This window comes from Squalius cephalus (assembly GCF_949319135.1).
Source record: "Squalius cephalus genome assembly, chromosome: 7".
Lineage (NCBI taxonomy): Eukaryota > Metazoa > Chordata > Actinopteri > Cypriniformes > Leuciscidae > Squalius > Squalius cephalus.
The window spans coordinates 17,885,133-17,901,410 of NC_137128.1; the positions used below are offsets into that span (position 1 = coordinate 17,885,133).

The following is a 16,278-nucleotide window of genomic DNA, read 5'->3' on the forward strand; positions in this document are numbered from 1 at the left end:
AGATAGATAGATAGATAGATAGATAGATAGAAAATCTAAATGATCAAACTTACTGTACAGACATTTTTAATGTTGAAAAAGACAGATGGTCAAATTTTAATATTGTTTTATTAAAAAAGTTCAAGTTCAATTTTATTTATATAGCACATTTACAACAGCCTCTAGGCTGACCAAAGTGCTTTACAGAACAACAATATTAAAAGAAGATATAATATGCATAGCAACAGATAAAACAAAAAAAAGAGGTAAGAGTCACCATAAAACAGGAGTAGAAAAACAGTATCAGACTCAAATATGAATTAGTAAAACCAACCGAAGAAAATAATCAATATTCTAAAGAAAACAGGTAGGTTTTTAAAAGCGACTTGAAAGCAGACAGAGAAAGGACGAAGAAGTTCAGAGAGATAGGCCGGAGCTAAGTAATGTAGAGATTTAAAAACAAAGAGTAGAATTTTAAAATCTATTCTCTTGTGAACTAGAGATCTGAGAATGAGCCAGTGTAGAGATCTGAGAATAGGAGAGATGTGATCATATTTACGACACTTATGAAGAAGTTTGGCCGCAGCGTTTTGTACTAGCTGAAGACGAGCAATTTGAGACTTGGATATACCGCAATCTAAAGAATTACACTAATCTAGCCGAGACGTAACAAACAGCCATTTCCAGAGTTTTTGGAGTGAGAAAGCCATTGATTAGATAAAGTTGATAGAAACTTGAACTGATTACGGAGGAAGTATGTTAGTCAAATTTTAAAGGCTGGTCTACAAGTTCCGCACCCTTGAGGATTTGAAAACGAGTGTAAATCAGGGCTTATACACTGAGGATTTTAATTTGGGCCGAAAACAATAACCTCAGTCTTGTCTTCATTTAGGAAGAGGACATTTTGGGCTAGCCATGATTCAGCCTCCTCTAAGCATCGCAGAAGAGATGTAATCGCTACAGGGTTGTTTCTTTTGATTGGTGTATAAATTAGTGTCATCCGCATACAAATGAAAGGATGCTTTGGTTTAGAGTGATTGAATTCAATTAAGTTCGAAAAATAAGCATCTTTCGCAGACTTGGCAGTATTCTGATAAGACGTTAGAGAGTCTTTGAACGTTTGGAAAGAGACATGCAGCCTGTCCCTTTTCCAGTTGCGTTCTGCCTTTCTACAAATTTGTCTGGTGATGGGTGTCAGAATTTTGGTTTGCACTTGTGAGGCTTAAGGGGAGCAGTCAAATTTGCTACCTTAAAGGCGCATTGTGTAATATTTAGGAGGATCTGTTGACAGAAATGCAATATCATATACATAACTGTGTTTTCAGTGGTGTATAAAGACCTTACATTATGAACTGTTATGTTTTTATTACCTTAGAATGAGCCGTTTCTACAGTATGTGCATACACCATGGGTCCCCTTACATTGAAATAGCCATTTTGCGCTATCATGTTTCTACAGTATAGCCCTAAACGGACAAACTACTACAGAGCGTGTTTCAACACTGTGTTGTTCTTCGTACAAAGAAGCTAGCTTAAGTCAGCGAATATAACATTGACACAATGATGAACAAATAACAATAATATTCGCAATAACATATCGTTTTTACTGAATAATTAAGTAAACATAATTTCTTAATTTATCTTCGTAAAGAAACCTCATTGTTTAACTGGCTACTCTCTGCTGTCTCAGACGACGACGTCTTTTCCTGTCGGCCACCGTAACTTCTGTTGGTTGCAATTCGCAACCTCACCACTAGATGCCGCTAAAAATCACACACTGCACCTTTAAGTCAGGCCGAATATAAAAGGATATTTAAAAATCACATATCGTTAGCCTCATAGAATAATTGCCTAAGAAATAATTAATTAAAAAATGACTTAGGCAATTATGTTATGAGGCTAACGATATGTAAGCTTAGTAACAAAAAAGAAACATCTCTTTTTCAAGATACTGTAAGTTTAAAAAAATTACTTTACTGTAAGTTTTGATCAATTTAATGCATAAGCTCAGCAAAAAAAGTAACGTCTCTTTTTCAAGATACTGTAAAGATAATTTTGTAAAATTCAAATAAGCCTTACAGATCTTTATTGGAAAGGGTTTAAACAAGTTTTTCATGCTTGTTCAGTGAACCATAAACATTTACTGCACATGCACCTTTGGAACAGTCCTTAAGATACTAACAGTTTACAGGCGGTAGACAGTTAAGGTCACAGCTGTAACTTAGGACACTAAAGAGACCTTTCTACTGACTCTGAAAAACACCAGGAAAAATATGCCGAGGATCTGTGATCACTTGTGTGAAATCTTAGAAAAAGAATCACGGTTTTCACAAAATTATATATATATATATAATTATTTTGTATTATTTAGTAAAATAGACTATGAAAGCTTGCGATGCATGATTTAAATGAACCTCTAATGCTAATTAACCCCATTTCTCTTCTTTTCTTTTAGCCGTTGAAGCTGCACTGTGAGGTTTGCAGTATAGTGTCCAGCTCTGGCCAGATGTTGGGGCGTGAGGCAGGGACTGAGATCGACCAGTCCTCCTGCATATGGAGAATGAACAACGCACCCAGCCGGGGCTTTGAGAGGGACGTGGGCCGCAGAACGGACCTGAGAGTGGTGTCTCACACTAGTGTTCCTCTGCTAATCCAGAAGCCCCAGCACTTCTTCGGCCAGGGGAACGAGACCGTCTATGTGGTCTGGGGACCCTTGCGCAACATGAGGCAGGATGGCAAGGGCATCGTGTACAACATGCTGCGGCAAGCGGTGGAAAACTACCCACAGGCTCGCATCTACGTCACCACAGAAGAGCGCATGAATTACTGCGACACGGTTTTCAAAAAGGAGACAGGCAAAGACAGGTGAGAGTTTTGTAACCACCTCATGTAGTCGGCGACATGTTTGTGATGCACTGTGCGTATGGGGGAGGTAATAAATCTGGCGTGGATTCTAAACATTAAGCATCTTTGGCCACGTTCACACAGCAGCAGAGTCCTGTATTTGAGTCCTTAATACGGTTACATTCACACACAGACCAGTTAACTATGTACAGGAGTGACAACCTCATTCTAACTCACACACATACATTTTCAGGACTCGCATTCTCTGAAAACTTGCACTGTGTTAACAGAACTGGACTAGACAACTATTATCCGTCACATCATACAGTGCGAGAGAGATGCTCTGTCTACCTTGTGTTGCTGGTTTTCATGTGTGGTTTTGCTTTTAGTATCTTACTGAAGGTTTTAGATCCAGTCTCTGTTCTCCACTGGAGCGTCTCCCGTCAGTTTTGTGTTGCGCGACTCAAATGCTCCGTTATAAAAGCTGCTGTCGGTTAATGAAGATTTGAAAACAGACAGTATTCGAAAGGCTACTGTAAGTTGCTGTGTGAATGGGACATTTCGAAACACACATGTGTAAGTAAATGCGGTTGTCAATTCCAAACACTGACAGAGCTTAAACATAGCCTTAAAACCGTAAAATGTATTACGTAACTGTACATTAACCCAGGAGGTTCCAGGCAGTGGCTCATATCTGTTCAGAACTAAATTGAGAATACCTTTGAAATTGCAATTTTGTGAATTTTAATTTAATTTTAATTGAGTTAACAAATAGGATGGAAAATTGTTATTTAAATTTACAAAAGGTTAGATTTGTTTACGAATTTATGTAAAAAAAAAAAAAAAAATGCTTAATAATATTTTGCAAACTTTTGTCCACCAATTCAAAGTCATGTGGTACAACTAACATGCAGAAACATGCAGAAAAACATAAATCAATAATCAATAAGTCTATTAATTATTTTTTTTTTTTATGGCAAGGTTAGTTCAGGGTTCACGCCACCTACTGTCAGTTTTAGTTTCTTTATTTAGAGTATAATTTAATCAATTTCCATATTAATAATATAGTTCACCCACAAATTTAAATTCTGTCAACATTTACTCACTCTCATGGCTGTTGAAGCCTAAAAGTTTATGTGTAATCAATTCTATATTGAATCAAATAATTAAAAAAAATTCTAAAGCTACTTTTCGTCATGTCTATTTGATGCTTCTCTCATTTAACACAATAATGACTTTAAATTATCTTTTGGGGGTAATTTCTCAGACAGATTTGATGTGTGATTAATTTGCGATTAATTAGATTAATTAATCGCCACATCATGTAATTAATTTGATTTTTTAAAAAGTAACGCTTGACAGCCTTGATATTTATTAATTAAAAAAAATTTGATGGTTACACCTCATGAAATTTTATTTATTAAATTGAATTATACATTTTTTTAATCCATGTGAAACCAACATGAATACAAAGATTACATTTCTAAAAACTTCTTTATCATGGACACTCTCTTGACCCATAACCAAAAGTGTTTTTACTTTAAAAAGTCAGTTGATAAATTGGCTTAAGAGCCTTGTTTGAAACTTAAAAAAAAAAAAAAAAAGTCTTCTTTTTTTATAGGACTTACTGGCAGACATGGATAAATTGATTGAGACAAACTTATGCACCAACATGAATCCCGAAATGCCAGTGATTTAATTTGATCGTTTCACGTCTGAAACCAATGTGTTCTTTGTCCTCTTTAGATACGCAAGAACTGTAAAATCTGTAGCCTTCTCTAAAATGCCACTTCAGTAGCTCAATGTTCTCAGGAGGCAGAGTAGGTAAAAATCTTCCTTGTGTTGTCGTCAACATCCCCGCGGTACCAAAGGTGAGATGCCGTCTGAAGAAATCAATGGATTCTCAAGGTTATTTGAGTTCTGAAGAGCACTCGCTGTGTGCTAATGAGTCTGGCACACTGTGCACTCGTAGCGCAGGAATTAATCAGCTGTTGATATTACTCATTACAGTCATCAGACCATAACATAACACCCTCATGAATGTTTCATTTGAAGTTGAGCGCTCACAAAGTCAGCAGGTTCACTGTTACTCTCTAAAAAGTCGCCCAAAAATCTCTATTTCATGGAGAGGCTTAGATTGCATTTGATCAATCTGACTGAAATGCTGAGATAGTTCTGCCTTTCAAGAGTAATCCCCACATGATAGTCCTAATGCTGTTGTGTTATAGCACAGATAAGAGATATTCCTAAGGAGGGCTGGAGAGGATTATCCTTTATCCTACATCAATTCCTTAAGCGGAAAAGCAAGCAGATAGTGATGTCTCTAACAGCATGCTGAGGTTTGTACATCCGGTAGGTGAGATGCGGCCATTTACCGCATAGAGAAGAGCAACTTATAGCGTGAGTGTGAGTGAATGCGTGGCCATGAGCAGATGTGTGTGTAATGTCAGTAATAAATCAGCCTTAATAGAGCAGATCGGCATGTCAGGAAACAGTTGGCAGCCAAGCTTTTGTTTCGAATCACATTTTAGGAGCAACCTCGCTCGCAGACAACACCTGCGATTGGACGGTGTGGTTGAGAGGCAGCGAATTATCGCTAATAAAGTCTAAATTCACAGAAGACTGCGGAAGAAGACTTGTTATATCAGATACTGAGAGTTAAACAGTTAAAAAAGTCAAACATGAATCCCACTTTATATTAGGTGTCTTTAATAACTACTGTGTACTTGCATAAAATAATGTTATATTTTGCACTTATTGTGTTCATGTTGTATTGTAAAACACTTGCTGGTATTGAGGAGGGATGCGGGTAAGGTTAGGGACCAGTTTCACGCTCTGGTTAGGTTCTCCTGGGAACTTCAATATAGAGTAGGGTATGGACGTGAGAGATTGCAACCTGTCACTTCACACTTCTGATTCCTTTTGAGGTCTACTCAGACGGTAATGGATTTAATGGCTGTTCGGTTTTGGGGGGAGTGTGAAATAAACAGTATTGATTGTCTTTTTGGTGTGTCAGTATATGTCTTTACTGGATTCATTTCAGTACATACAGACTGCTGTCAGATTTAGGATTGTGTTTTAGGGGTCAATGACATGATGCTAATATATATATATATATATATATATATATATATATAAAAGAGGTATTTTATGCTCATCAAGGCTCAACAAAAATATGGTAACACTTTACAATAAGGTTTCATTTGTTAACATTAGTTAATGTATTAACTAACATGAACTAACCATGAGCAACACATTTGTTACTGTATTGGTTAATCTTAGATTTAACATTAGTTAATTAAAATACAGTTGTTCATTGTTTGTTTATGTTAGTTCACAGTGCATTAATGTTAACAAATACAACTTTTGATTTTAAAAATATATTAGTAAGTGTTGAAATTAACATTAACATTAATAAACGCTGTAGAAGTGCAGTAGAGTGTTACCAAAAATACAGTAAATATTGTGAAATAATATTACAACTCAAAATAGCTAATTTCTATTTTATTTTCTATGCTACTTGTTTATTTTTATTTTATTTTATTTTTCTCTGATGGCAAAGCTGAATTTTCAGCAGCCATTACTCCATTAGTTTTAAGTGTCAAATGTTTAATGTACGTCCCCAGCAAGTTTTGCCAAAGTCAATATTGTCCCTACTACTTTTTGAAAGCAATTGAAAAAAATAGCATGCAGAAGTCTTACAACGCCTCTTCAATCCATCTTTCTTCATAATTTAATTCATGCATGCAACACAAAATACATTTGTGCCGCCCAGACAAGCCTGATCTATAAACCTTTCCACTCACATATCGGGATTTATAGCTACTTATTATTTTTTGTGAAACCATGATACTTTTTTCTTTCAGGATTCTATGATGAATAGAAAGTTCAAAAGAACAGCATTTGTTTGAAATAGATATCTTTTGTAACATTCCAAATGCCTAAATGCCTTAATGCCTTTTGATTAGTTTAATGCATCTTTGCTAAAAACGATATATATATATTTTTTTAATTACAAAAAATCTTACTGACCCCAAACCTCTGAACAGTAGTGTAATTCTTAGGAAAAAATAAATAAAAAAAATACAAAGCTGTGTTTATGCTAGTTAATATTTGAAAAACTTTTGTCCATGGAATAAAATTCATGAGTTCCATTCAACATAGAGGGGGAAAACCCTCAAAATTATCCTCCTGGCTGTGTGTCTGTAACGATAACAATAATGCAAGGGAGAATTTGGAATATGGACCCTAATCCTGTGCAGGAGTTTATTCTTCACAATAAAAAACTTAAACAATGCACACATATGCTTAAATTCCATGCATGTTCCATGCAACACAACCTCACTTTATTTCTCTCAACATGGGGACAGGAGAGCTGTCAGTCAATACATGTGAAAAAGTAACTAGTGTTACTTATTTGAAAAAGTAACTTAGATATTTTGTTGTAAATTTAAAAAGTAATGCATTACTTTACTAGTTACTTGAAAAAGTAATCTGATTACATAACTCAAGTTACTTGTAATGAGTTTCCCCCAACACTGGTCATGACAGCGTCAAGGTCAACAAATCTGTTAAAATATTAGATCATTTGACCTTTTTTATGACAAGTCCAAGGTTAGTTCAGGTCACATGGCAATTTTAGAAGCAGTACATTTAATGGTGTAAATGTTTTAAACTGTACAGAACCAAAATAAATACAAAGAGTGCTATTATAGGAACTTGACACGTGTTTTAAACTAGATTTTAAAACGTTTTTATACATCATCTTTATCATGGATACTTTTATCTGGCATTGCCCTTCAGGCATAGATACAGTAGACTAATGATTCTCTCACATGATTTGTGATGGAAGACTAGAAAAGTGACACCAAGCACAAACTCAGAACACCCTAGCAACTGCAAAGCAACATGCTAAAAGCCTCTCAAAACCCCTTTGCAACAAAACCCTGGCAACCAGCCATAAGACCCTAGCATCATTGTGTCAAGTTTTGGACTTCAGAAAATGTAAAACTCTAGTAAAACACTGATGGTTTGCTCTTGCATTATATGCTTTGGACATTTGTGTGCTTTATTATTAATTTCTCTTTATTATTAATATCAGTTTTCACATTGTTCAGCACCTAATTCCAGTTTTGAATGCCTGTCAAACACTGAATGAAATCCCTAGAGTACATCAGAACATCCAATTCTGTCTCATTAGTCCATTGTGAACCATCAATCAGTCCAACAGTGTGAACCAGCAGCAGGGGAAGCGAGTGACAGACACTCCATTATTTTGAGTGTCAGACATCCACCCATCTGATTGTGAGCATCAGTGACATTTCAGATATGTGTGATGGCAGCTCTAATGTTGCACATGATGAAAGAAAGCTTAAGGATTCCAGGAGAATGATTTGAGCAATTGCGATCTCTCCTGATACTTTACTGTTCTAAGTGGAAGCAATCTGAGGCTGACTGTCAGTTCTAACAGTAGACATTACAAAAAGTGCTATTGTAAAATCACTGTTTAATCAGACTTAACACAGGAAGTAAACTGCCCAGCTCATTGCGAAAACGTGGCGACATTTTTGCGAAATGATATATCATTGCTGCTTGCACAAATGCGAGCATTGTGAGCATTGCTAAGAGATGAATACAGATGAATGTGAATCTTGTACAATTTTACTATGTTAGACCACAAACTGTGGTCCTCTGTCAGAGGACACATCCACAGGAAGACCATGGATCCAGAAGATGTGGTCCACCATCTCCTGGGCTGTCTCCTTGGGGAAGGGAGCTTGTGTCCCCCTGCCCCCGCTCGACATCCTAGGAAAGGGATCCCACCACCACGTTCCTGTAGAGAATGGTTTCCGCCTCCCCCCAAGATCCTCGAATAGACGGAAGAGGGCATCCGGCTTAACATTTTTGGAGCTCTGTCTATACAAGAGGTAGAAGTTAAACCACCCAAAGAAGAGTGCCCAGCAGGTCTGGCAAGCTTTCAACCTCTTCGCCGAAAGGACATACTCTACATTCTTGTAATCCATCAAGCCAAAAGGAACAGGGCTGCGCTGATCAGGGCTCAGACAGTGAAAGAAGAAGGCACAGAGTGCACCTTCCCATCTCTGGGTGACAGCTGGGACAGAACTAGGGCCTGGAATATAGCTTGGGCACTGTTGAGCCCGAAAGGTAGGACCCGGTATTCAAAGTGTCCCATTGGGGTGTTAAAGGCTTCCACTCATGCCCCTCAAGTAAATGGTTCAAATGGTAGGCAAATCCTGTAACAAATTAGAACTCGGAAATCCCTGACCAACCATGTGAGGATTGTGCTGCCCCAGCCGCGGGTCCCCCAGGACTCGGGGAATCTAACAGGTACAGCTCAATCACCTCACCGTGATTGCCCAAAATGATCAGACTTACAGAGGGAGTAGATTCAAGGGTGATGGAGGGGATGAGAAGGCCATTGAGGGAACGGACAGAGATGGGGAGGGAAGAGGGATGGCTGTAATTCCCCACTGCACAGCAATGGGAACATCTAAAAAGTTCCCATCGATGAGGTCCAAACAGTGCCTTTATACTGTATACTGGGAATTGAGAAAAGAGTGGCACCCACTAGGATCCCCTGGTTTACTGATGCTTGAATTTGTTCGCTAGGAGTGGCATAAAGTTGCCCAACAGCATTGTGACCGACTTATAGGGAGCATTCCAAGACGCATAAAAGATGCGATTGGAAATCAGGGTTATTCCACAAAATATTGATTTCTGAACTCTTCCTAAGTTGTAATGAAATGAAATGAAATGGAAAAAAATTGTAATGTTTTCTTTGCATTATTCAAGGTCTGAAAACATTTTACTCAAACAGATATAAATAATAAATCCAGAGATACTTCTAATTTTGCAGTGGTCTCAGTTTTTTTCCAGAGCTGTATTTAGCCATTTATAGTCACGTATATTTATAAGTGAATACACAGTGTTTACTTGAATACAAAAATATTTTTAGTATGCTTCCTAGCTTTCTTTTTCTTTAAGCGTTCCTTCTGATCTATCTTCCTCTCTGCTTTCATTATCCTTTATTTCTACCCTTTTCACCTTTACTTGTTTCCTCCCAGACAATGTGTAAACTTTTGTGCAATCTCTGTATCTAAACAGTACCTGCAGAGCGTTGGGCCAAGCAGAATCTTCCAGACTGAGTTCTTTTATCTTAAATGTCGCACATTTACCGGTTCACTGTCATGCTGTGTGTGGGGGTTGCCTGGTAAACTATGTCCAGATAACAGAGGACAGTCCTCCTAAATCACACTGTCACATTACCTTGTTGCCATGATAGTCCTGTTGACCTCTGTGTTGACACACACAGGGTGCTAAGTCACTGCAGATATTACTGATAATCGGAGACTCAATTTTGTGGATTGTTCACTTTGCTTGCCACCATTTTACCTGTTACATCTTTTTAATTGCTTTATTACAACTTTATTACACTGTAATACTTAGTTGTACTTTCTGGGAGTGTCTATAAAATATGCATCTGGGTGCCTGTTTTATTATGAACAGTAATTGCTATCAATTGTTCAAAAAGACTGAGTTAAAGCTCCTTAATGAAGAGAAATTGCACATTCTGCATCAGTGGATATGTACTGGTCTATGGGATTTTTATAGTTACTAAGCAATGTAGAAACTTGCCGTATTAGTGCATAATTAATTTACCTTCACAGAATGCTAACCGTTAGTCCTATCAGAATTTGAAGTCTGAACTGTCCATTTTATATCATCATTTAACAGGCAGGTTTAAATGCTACATTTAATTGCCTAGAAAGACTCTTGTTCTCAACAGTTGTCAAGTAGTCACAATTTTGCCTCGGGAAATCATTGGTCGGCTTCCACTCTATGCCTAATTGAATCAGACCCTTTTACCCGCTATATTAATGAGTGCACCTGCACATCACACAATATAACGTGACAGTATAATGTCATTAGAGATGATTAGATCTTCTAACTGTTTGGTATGAAATAATTAGGCTAAATACACTTTATGTTCAAACACACTGAATGGACTGTAAACGTTGCCATGATGAGCAAGTTGCCAAGATGCCGCTCTAAAAAAACAAAAGCATATCTGAAACACTGTAGACACCAAGTTGTAAGAGTCAATGGTGCTCTTTTAGGTCATAATGACTCAAAGCGTACATATAGTAGTTTTAATTGGAAATGGAAGCTTGGAGGCATTTTAAAAAGTATACTATAAATAGTCCTTTCAGGCTTTGCTTGACTTATTTACTTATGGAGGATGAGAATAAAATGCAGCTGGCTTAGGAGCATTCAGAAATGTGCTGCATTAAACCAGGCTTCATTCTTTGAATGCTGTTTAATACAGCCGAGATGATAAGTCATATACCGTCATTCTAATCTCGATAATTCCTTTCTGGTTAATTCGATTTTTCTTTTGGTTATTGCAATGTGACTCATGCTGTTTTGAGCATCTTACACCATGTTTGTTGCATTTTTAAGACAACATGTTAAGTTAAAATTAGTTCTACTTTTAAAAATGAGTTCTGGTCTATTCCATTGTGCTCCATTCATATATCACGGGAAGTTACACATACGAAGCACACAAAGACAAATATATCACTAGAACAGTCTTTAATTCACAACTCACAGTATAGGCAGGAAAAACTCAGCGAATCACAGGAAAAACAAACCACTATGCATTAAGACAAATAACTGAACAGAACAGGGAGTATAAATACACAGGAGCTAACGAAATTATTAATGAGACAACAGGTGAATGGAATAATCAATCAAGGGAACAAACAGGTACACACTAGGAAACTAAATTAAACAGAATATACTAGCAGTTTTGCACTTAGCATGGCCTTATTAGCCCCTGGTGGTAGTTGCAAATGCACCACCCATTGACGGCCATTCAGAACGTCTTGGTTATGTATGTAACCCTCGTTCCCTGAAGGAGGGAACGGAGACATAGTAGAAGTGTCGACTGATTGGGATCACGCTTAGGCAGCCTGTCATCTTCGAGTATTGTAAAAACGAGCCAATGCACATTGGCGTGCGTGAATTGCATCACACGCTCCGCCCCGCAGCGCGGGTATAAATACGGAAGTGGATGCATGCACCAGTTGTTTTTCGCTGAGGAGCCGAGCGGAGCCCGGAGTCAGCGGTGGTCCAGCAATAATGGCGACGGGACTAAGTCGAGGGTTATATACGTAACCAAGACGTTCCCTTTCAGTTGTTCACATTCGACGTAGTTGACGTGTCAACTGATCGGGATCCCTATTAAAACGTCACTAGTGCTGCCACCTTCTAGTGCCTAGAGAAAAGCCTCCTGATCCCCACGCATTATTGAGGCAGAGATAGGACAGGGCTTAGGCCAGGGAAGTCACTGCTGTTCCACAAGACCACTGGGAAAGCGTTAACCTTTCGTTGGAAGGAATACGCTGCGGAAGCCACATCCTGCCCTTAGGGAGGTAACATGTGGAAAATAACACATATGGACAGGGCAATTCACCGGGCAGTACAACATATGGAATGTCACTGAGGTGGCTCCAGCCTATAACAGGGGGGAGATGCAACCGGTCAGTGACGGCAGAGCAGGCTCTGCCAAGGGAAGACACGTGCTCGCCGCAGGGAGCCGTACCGTGGAAGAATACACATATGGGATCGCTGTAAGAATTCACAACATATGGACCCAGCCTAACACAGGTTCCACCAGTGCATACGAGTGTAAGGCCTGGCGTCGGACGCTCCGCCTCGTCCGATGCTGAAGGGTGTGGAGGAACTCAACAGGGTTCGGCTAAAGATGGACTCTACTGGAGCAAGAATGGCGAGAATCCAGTTCTTAGGAGGGGAATGGCGCAGTAAACTGACACTTCGAACTGGGCTTACAGTAAACTGGCTACACGTGAAGGGAGCCTACGGAAAACAACCGGCTCGACACATAGGCTATTTTTCTAGCGAATGTGCTGGGTGTCGCCCAGCCCGCAGCTCTAAAAACATCTGTCAGCGAGGCACCCTTTGTCAACGCCCAGGAAGGAGCTACACTCACTCTTTGGAGAGGATCACTACCTAGGTGGGCACAGTGCACCTTGGGTAAAAACACCAAGATGATGGGAACCACTATCCAGTGGGCCAACCCCTGCTTGGAAACAGCCTTCCTTTCTGCTGGTCTCCGTAACAGATAAGAGCTGGTCTGAGGTCCTGAGGCTTTGCATTCTGTCCAGTTATAATCGCAAGGAGCAGAAGGACAGAGAAAAGCCAGGGCTGGGTCTGCCTCTTCCGGGGCAGCGCTTGCAGGCTTACCACCTGGTCCCGTTTTAAGAGAGAGGTAGGAACTTGGGCACATATCAAGGCCGGGGTCTCAGGATCTCGTGAGAGTTGGCCAGCCCGAATTTCAGGCAAGATTCGTCGACCGAAAATGCGTGCAGGTCCCCCACCTTCTTGATAGAGGCGAGCAAGCAGGAGAACGGTATCTTTAAAAACATTATTTTTAACTCTGCTGCCTGCAGGCTCAAGGGAGGGTCTCTGAGTGCAGTAGCACCAGAGATAAGTCCCAAGAAGGTATAGAGGGAGGGCAAGGCGGATTCAGTCTCCTTTCTCCCCTCAGGAACTGCTTCCCCACGGATTTGGATCCACTGCATCATGATGTGCGTTAATATAAAGGCAACATACATTTTGAGGGCGGAGGGAGACAGCCCTCGCTCCGACTCATCTTGCAGGAAAGAAAGCACGGAAGTGATCGAAACACCTTAGGGGGTCTTCTCAGTGAGAACACCACCACTCAACGAACAGGTTCCACTTCAGGTCGTAAGAAAGCCTAATTTTTTAGAGGGTGCTTTCGCAGAAGTGATGGTATCTACGATAATTTTGAGGTAGATCACCTACTGTAGAACCTCCGCATCGAGACATGGAGTTTCCAGAGGTCTGGCGCAGGTGCCAATGGTGCCCCGTCCCTGAGATGTCTCAGAGGAATGGGTCAGGAAGGGGCTTTTGAGAGGAGCATAAGTTCAGGCGAACTAGGTCCAGTTGGGCCATTAAGGGGCAACTAGGAAGACTTGCTTCTTCTCCTTCCTGCCTTAGCACAGTGTTTTGCAAGAAGGCTCACTGGGGAAACACATCTTTGCGGGGCCAGCTGTGAGCCAGTGTCTCCGTGTCGAGGGTCTTCCTCTCGGTCGGGGAGTAAACAACTGGCAATGGGACGAGTTCGGAGAGGCGAACAGATGTAACTGTGTGGCCCTGAGGTGATCCCAGAACAGCTGGACCGCCTGAGGATGGAGTCTCCACTCTCCCTTGGCCACAGGCTGTCGTGAGGCCTCGTCAGTGGCACGATTGAGCAGGCTGGAACTTAAAGTGGATGAAGCGATCTCAGAAGCTTCTGACTCCATAGGAGGAGGTGGCGGGCGAGTTGCGACATGTGAGGGAAGCGTAGCTTAACTGTCGCTGTACTGAGGAGTACAGGCTTGCTGAGCAGCGGCGGTACTGCTAGCAACTCAAGGCAATGGATGCCAATGCAGTTGGAGGCTCGCCCAGACCCCTGTTACTGCATCCTTGTTATACGTGGCTCCTCAGCTCTGCCCTACAAAGGCAAAAGACCTTAAGTCGCTAGAGTGTGGAACTGAGAAAAATGACTTTAAAGATTTTTAGTTGTCCCGCCAAATTAATTATAGGTAGGACACTGGAAATCTGGCAAATAGATGTTTTAGTAATGGAAATTATATACATTAAAAAATCTTGAGCTCAAACTTGACTTTTGACCACTATTTTAAAGTTACTGTACTTTGCCTTTGTATTGTCAGCAAAAAGTGAGAAGTCATGCCAAGGCAAAAGGCAGTAACTTCCACATTATCAATATTTAGTTGCTGATCACCATTAACAAAATCATTATAGTACACACCTGTATAAAATCTAGTGATCATGGCATTTATTTTGTATGATTTACAATTATTTATAGCAATCTACTTATTGCTATCCTGTGCTTTGTTGCATTCTGATGGCATTATTAATACATTTGACATGACAAAATACCTCCTATTAGTCCAGCGTTGACTCGACCGCGTTTAGGGCGGGGCTGAAGGCGAAGTTTTGGCACTCTGCCAGCTAGTTTGCCGAGCTTTAATTCTTGGTTGTATTCATCTGATACGGCAATGTGTAACATTTTTCTGTCAACTCTGCATAATCCTTCGCGATCGATATCGCATGTTTGTCGATGGAGCAGACAAATGTTCTGACCGCTCTGAGGACATCAGAAGTTAGAGCGACTGATGGCAACTGTACAAAGTACACAGGCTACACCGTTATTTTAATTTTAATGGACATTAAAACAAAGGCAGATAACCATACAATCTGGTAGGTAGCATTATTTGATTGAACACCGGCACAGTAACTTCATATTGACGCGCGGCTAAACAAAGGCAGAGCACCGTAACTCAATTTGAGCGTTCCAAAAGAAAGCCAAAGAGCGGTAACTGATGTTACGGTGTTCTGCCTTGGTTTCTCATGGGCTTTTGGAAGTTACTGTTAAGACAAATCATTATTTTCTCGAAAAAAAAAACGGAATTGATTCAAGATACTTATCCACATGATAAAGAAGGTCTTGAATGTGCCAAAAATATAAATAACTCATTTTCGACCAAAAACGAAGTTACGGTCTTTTGCCTTTGCACGGCAGAGCTGGTGTTAGCAGACACTTGTTCTAGGGGCGTCTGGCCCGGAGAAACAAAAGGTCTGATCATGTGCTGAGAGTTTGGCAGCAGGCCAGTTTTTGTCACATGGAGCGTGCCACTCGGCCACGGCCACCTCGGGACTCGCCCATGAAGCCAGTGCTGAAGCGGTCATCATATGGAGGAAGCCGATCTATTTGCGTCTGCCATATGCCCCAGGAGCCTCTGAAAAGTTTCAGTGGGACCCCTTCTCACTTCTGTATTGCACCGACCGGACACGTTCCTCTTGATGGACGTGTTGGACCGAGTCCATCTCCATACCGGAAAAAGAGATCCTGAGTTTACTCTTTCCCAGTTGACCTGAAGACCCAACTGGCTATGTAGCCCTCGAAGGGTGGGACTTTTACTGAGACTTTGACACCTTGAACGCAAGAACATAGGCATGGTCTGCGTTGTGGAAGGGTAGAGATCTGAGGTACACGTCCTTCAGGTCGAACGCTGCAGACCAATCTCGGGAATGGAGCATTCGAAAATGCGTTTCTGTGTTTGCAACTTGAACGGAAGCTTGAAAGGGCCCGACTCAAGAGACACAGGTCCAAGATTGGCCGTAACTCACCACCTTTCTTGAGTACAATGAAGTACGGGCTGGGGAGCCGGTCTTCATACCGGCTGGAGGGACCGGCTTAATCGCATCCTTCGCCAGTAGGAGTGCGATGACCACGCACATGACAGACACACCTTCGCTGAACACCAAAGTGTTACGAATAGCGCTGAGCATGGGCGGACGCCGGCCGAAATGAATCGTATAGCCA

At 40.6% G+C, this 16,278-nt stretch overlaps 1 protein-coding gene across 1 annotated transcript in view; it reads left to right on the plus strand.

Annotated features, from left to right (window-relative positions):
* st6galnac3 (ST6 (alpha-N-acetyl-neuraminyl-2,3-beta-galactosyl-1,3)-N-acetylgalactosaminide alpha-2,6-sialyltransferase 3) overlaps window positions 1-16,278 on the plus strand; it is an 87,588-nt gene that overhangs the window by 53,668 nt on the left and 17,642 nt on the right. The window contains exon 3 of the mRNA XM_079876051.1: window positions 2,434-2,843. Within this exon, the coding sequence (XP_079732177.1) occupies window positions 2,434-2,843 (410 nt within the window). The remainder of the gene's footprint in view (window positions 1-2,433; window positions 2,844-16,278) is intronic.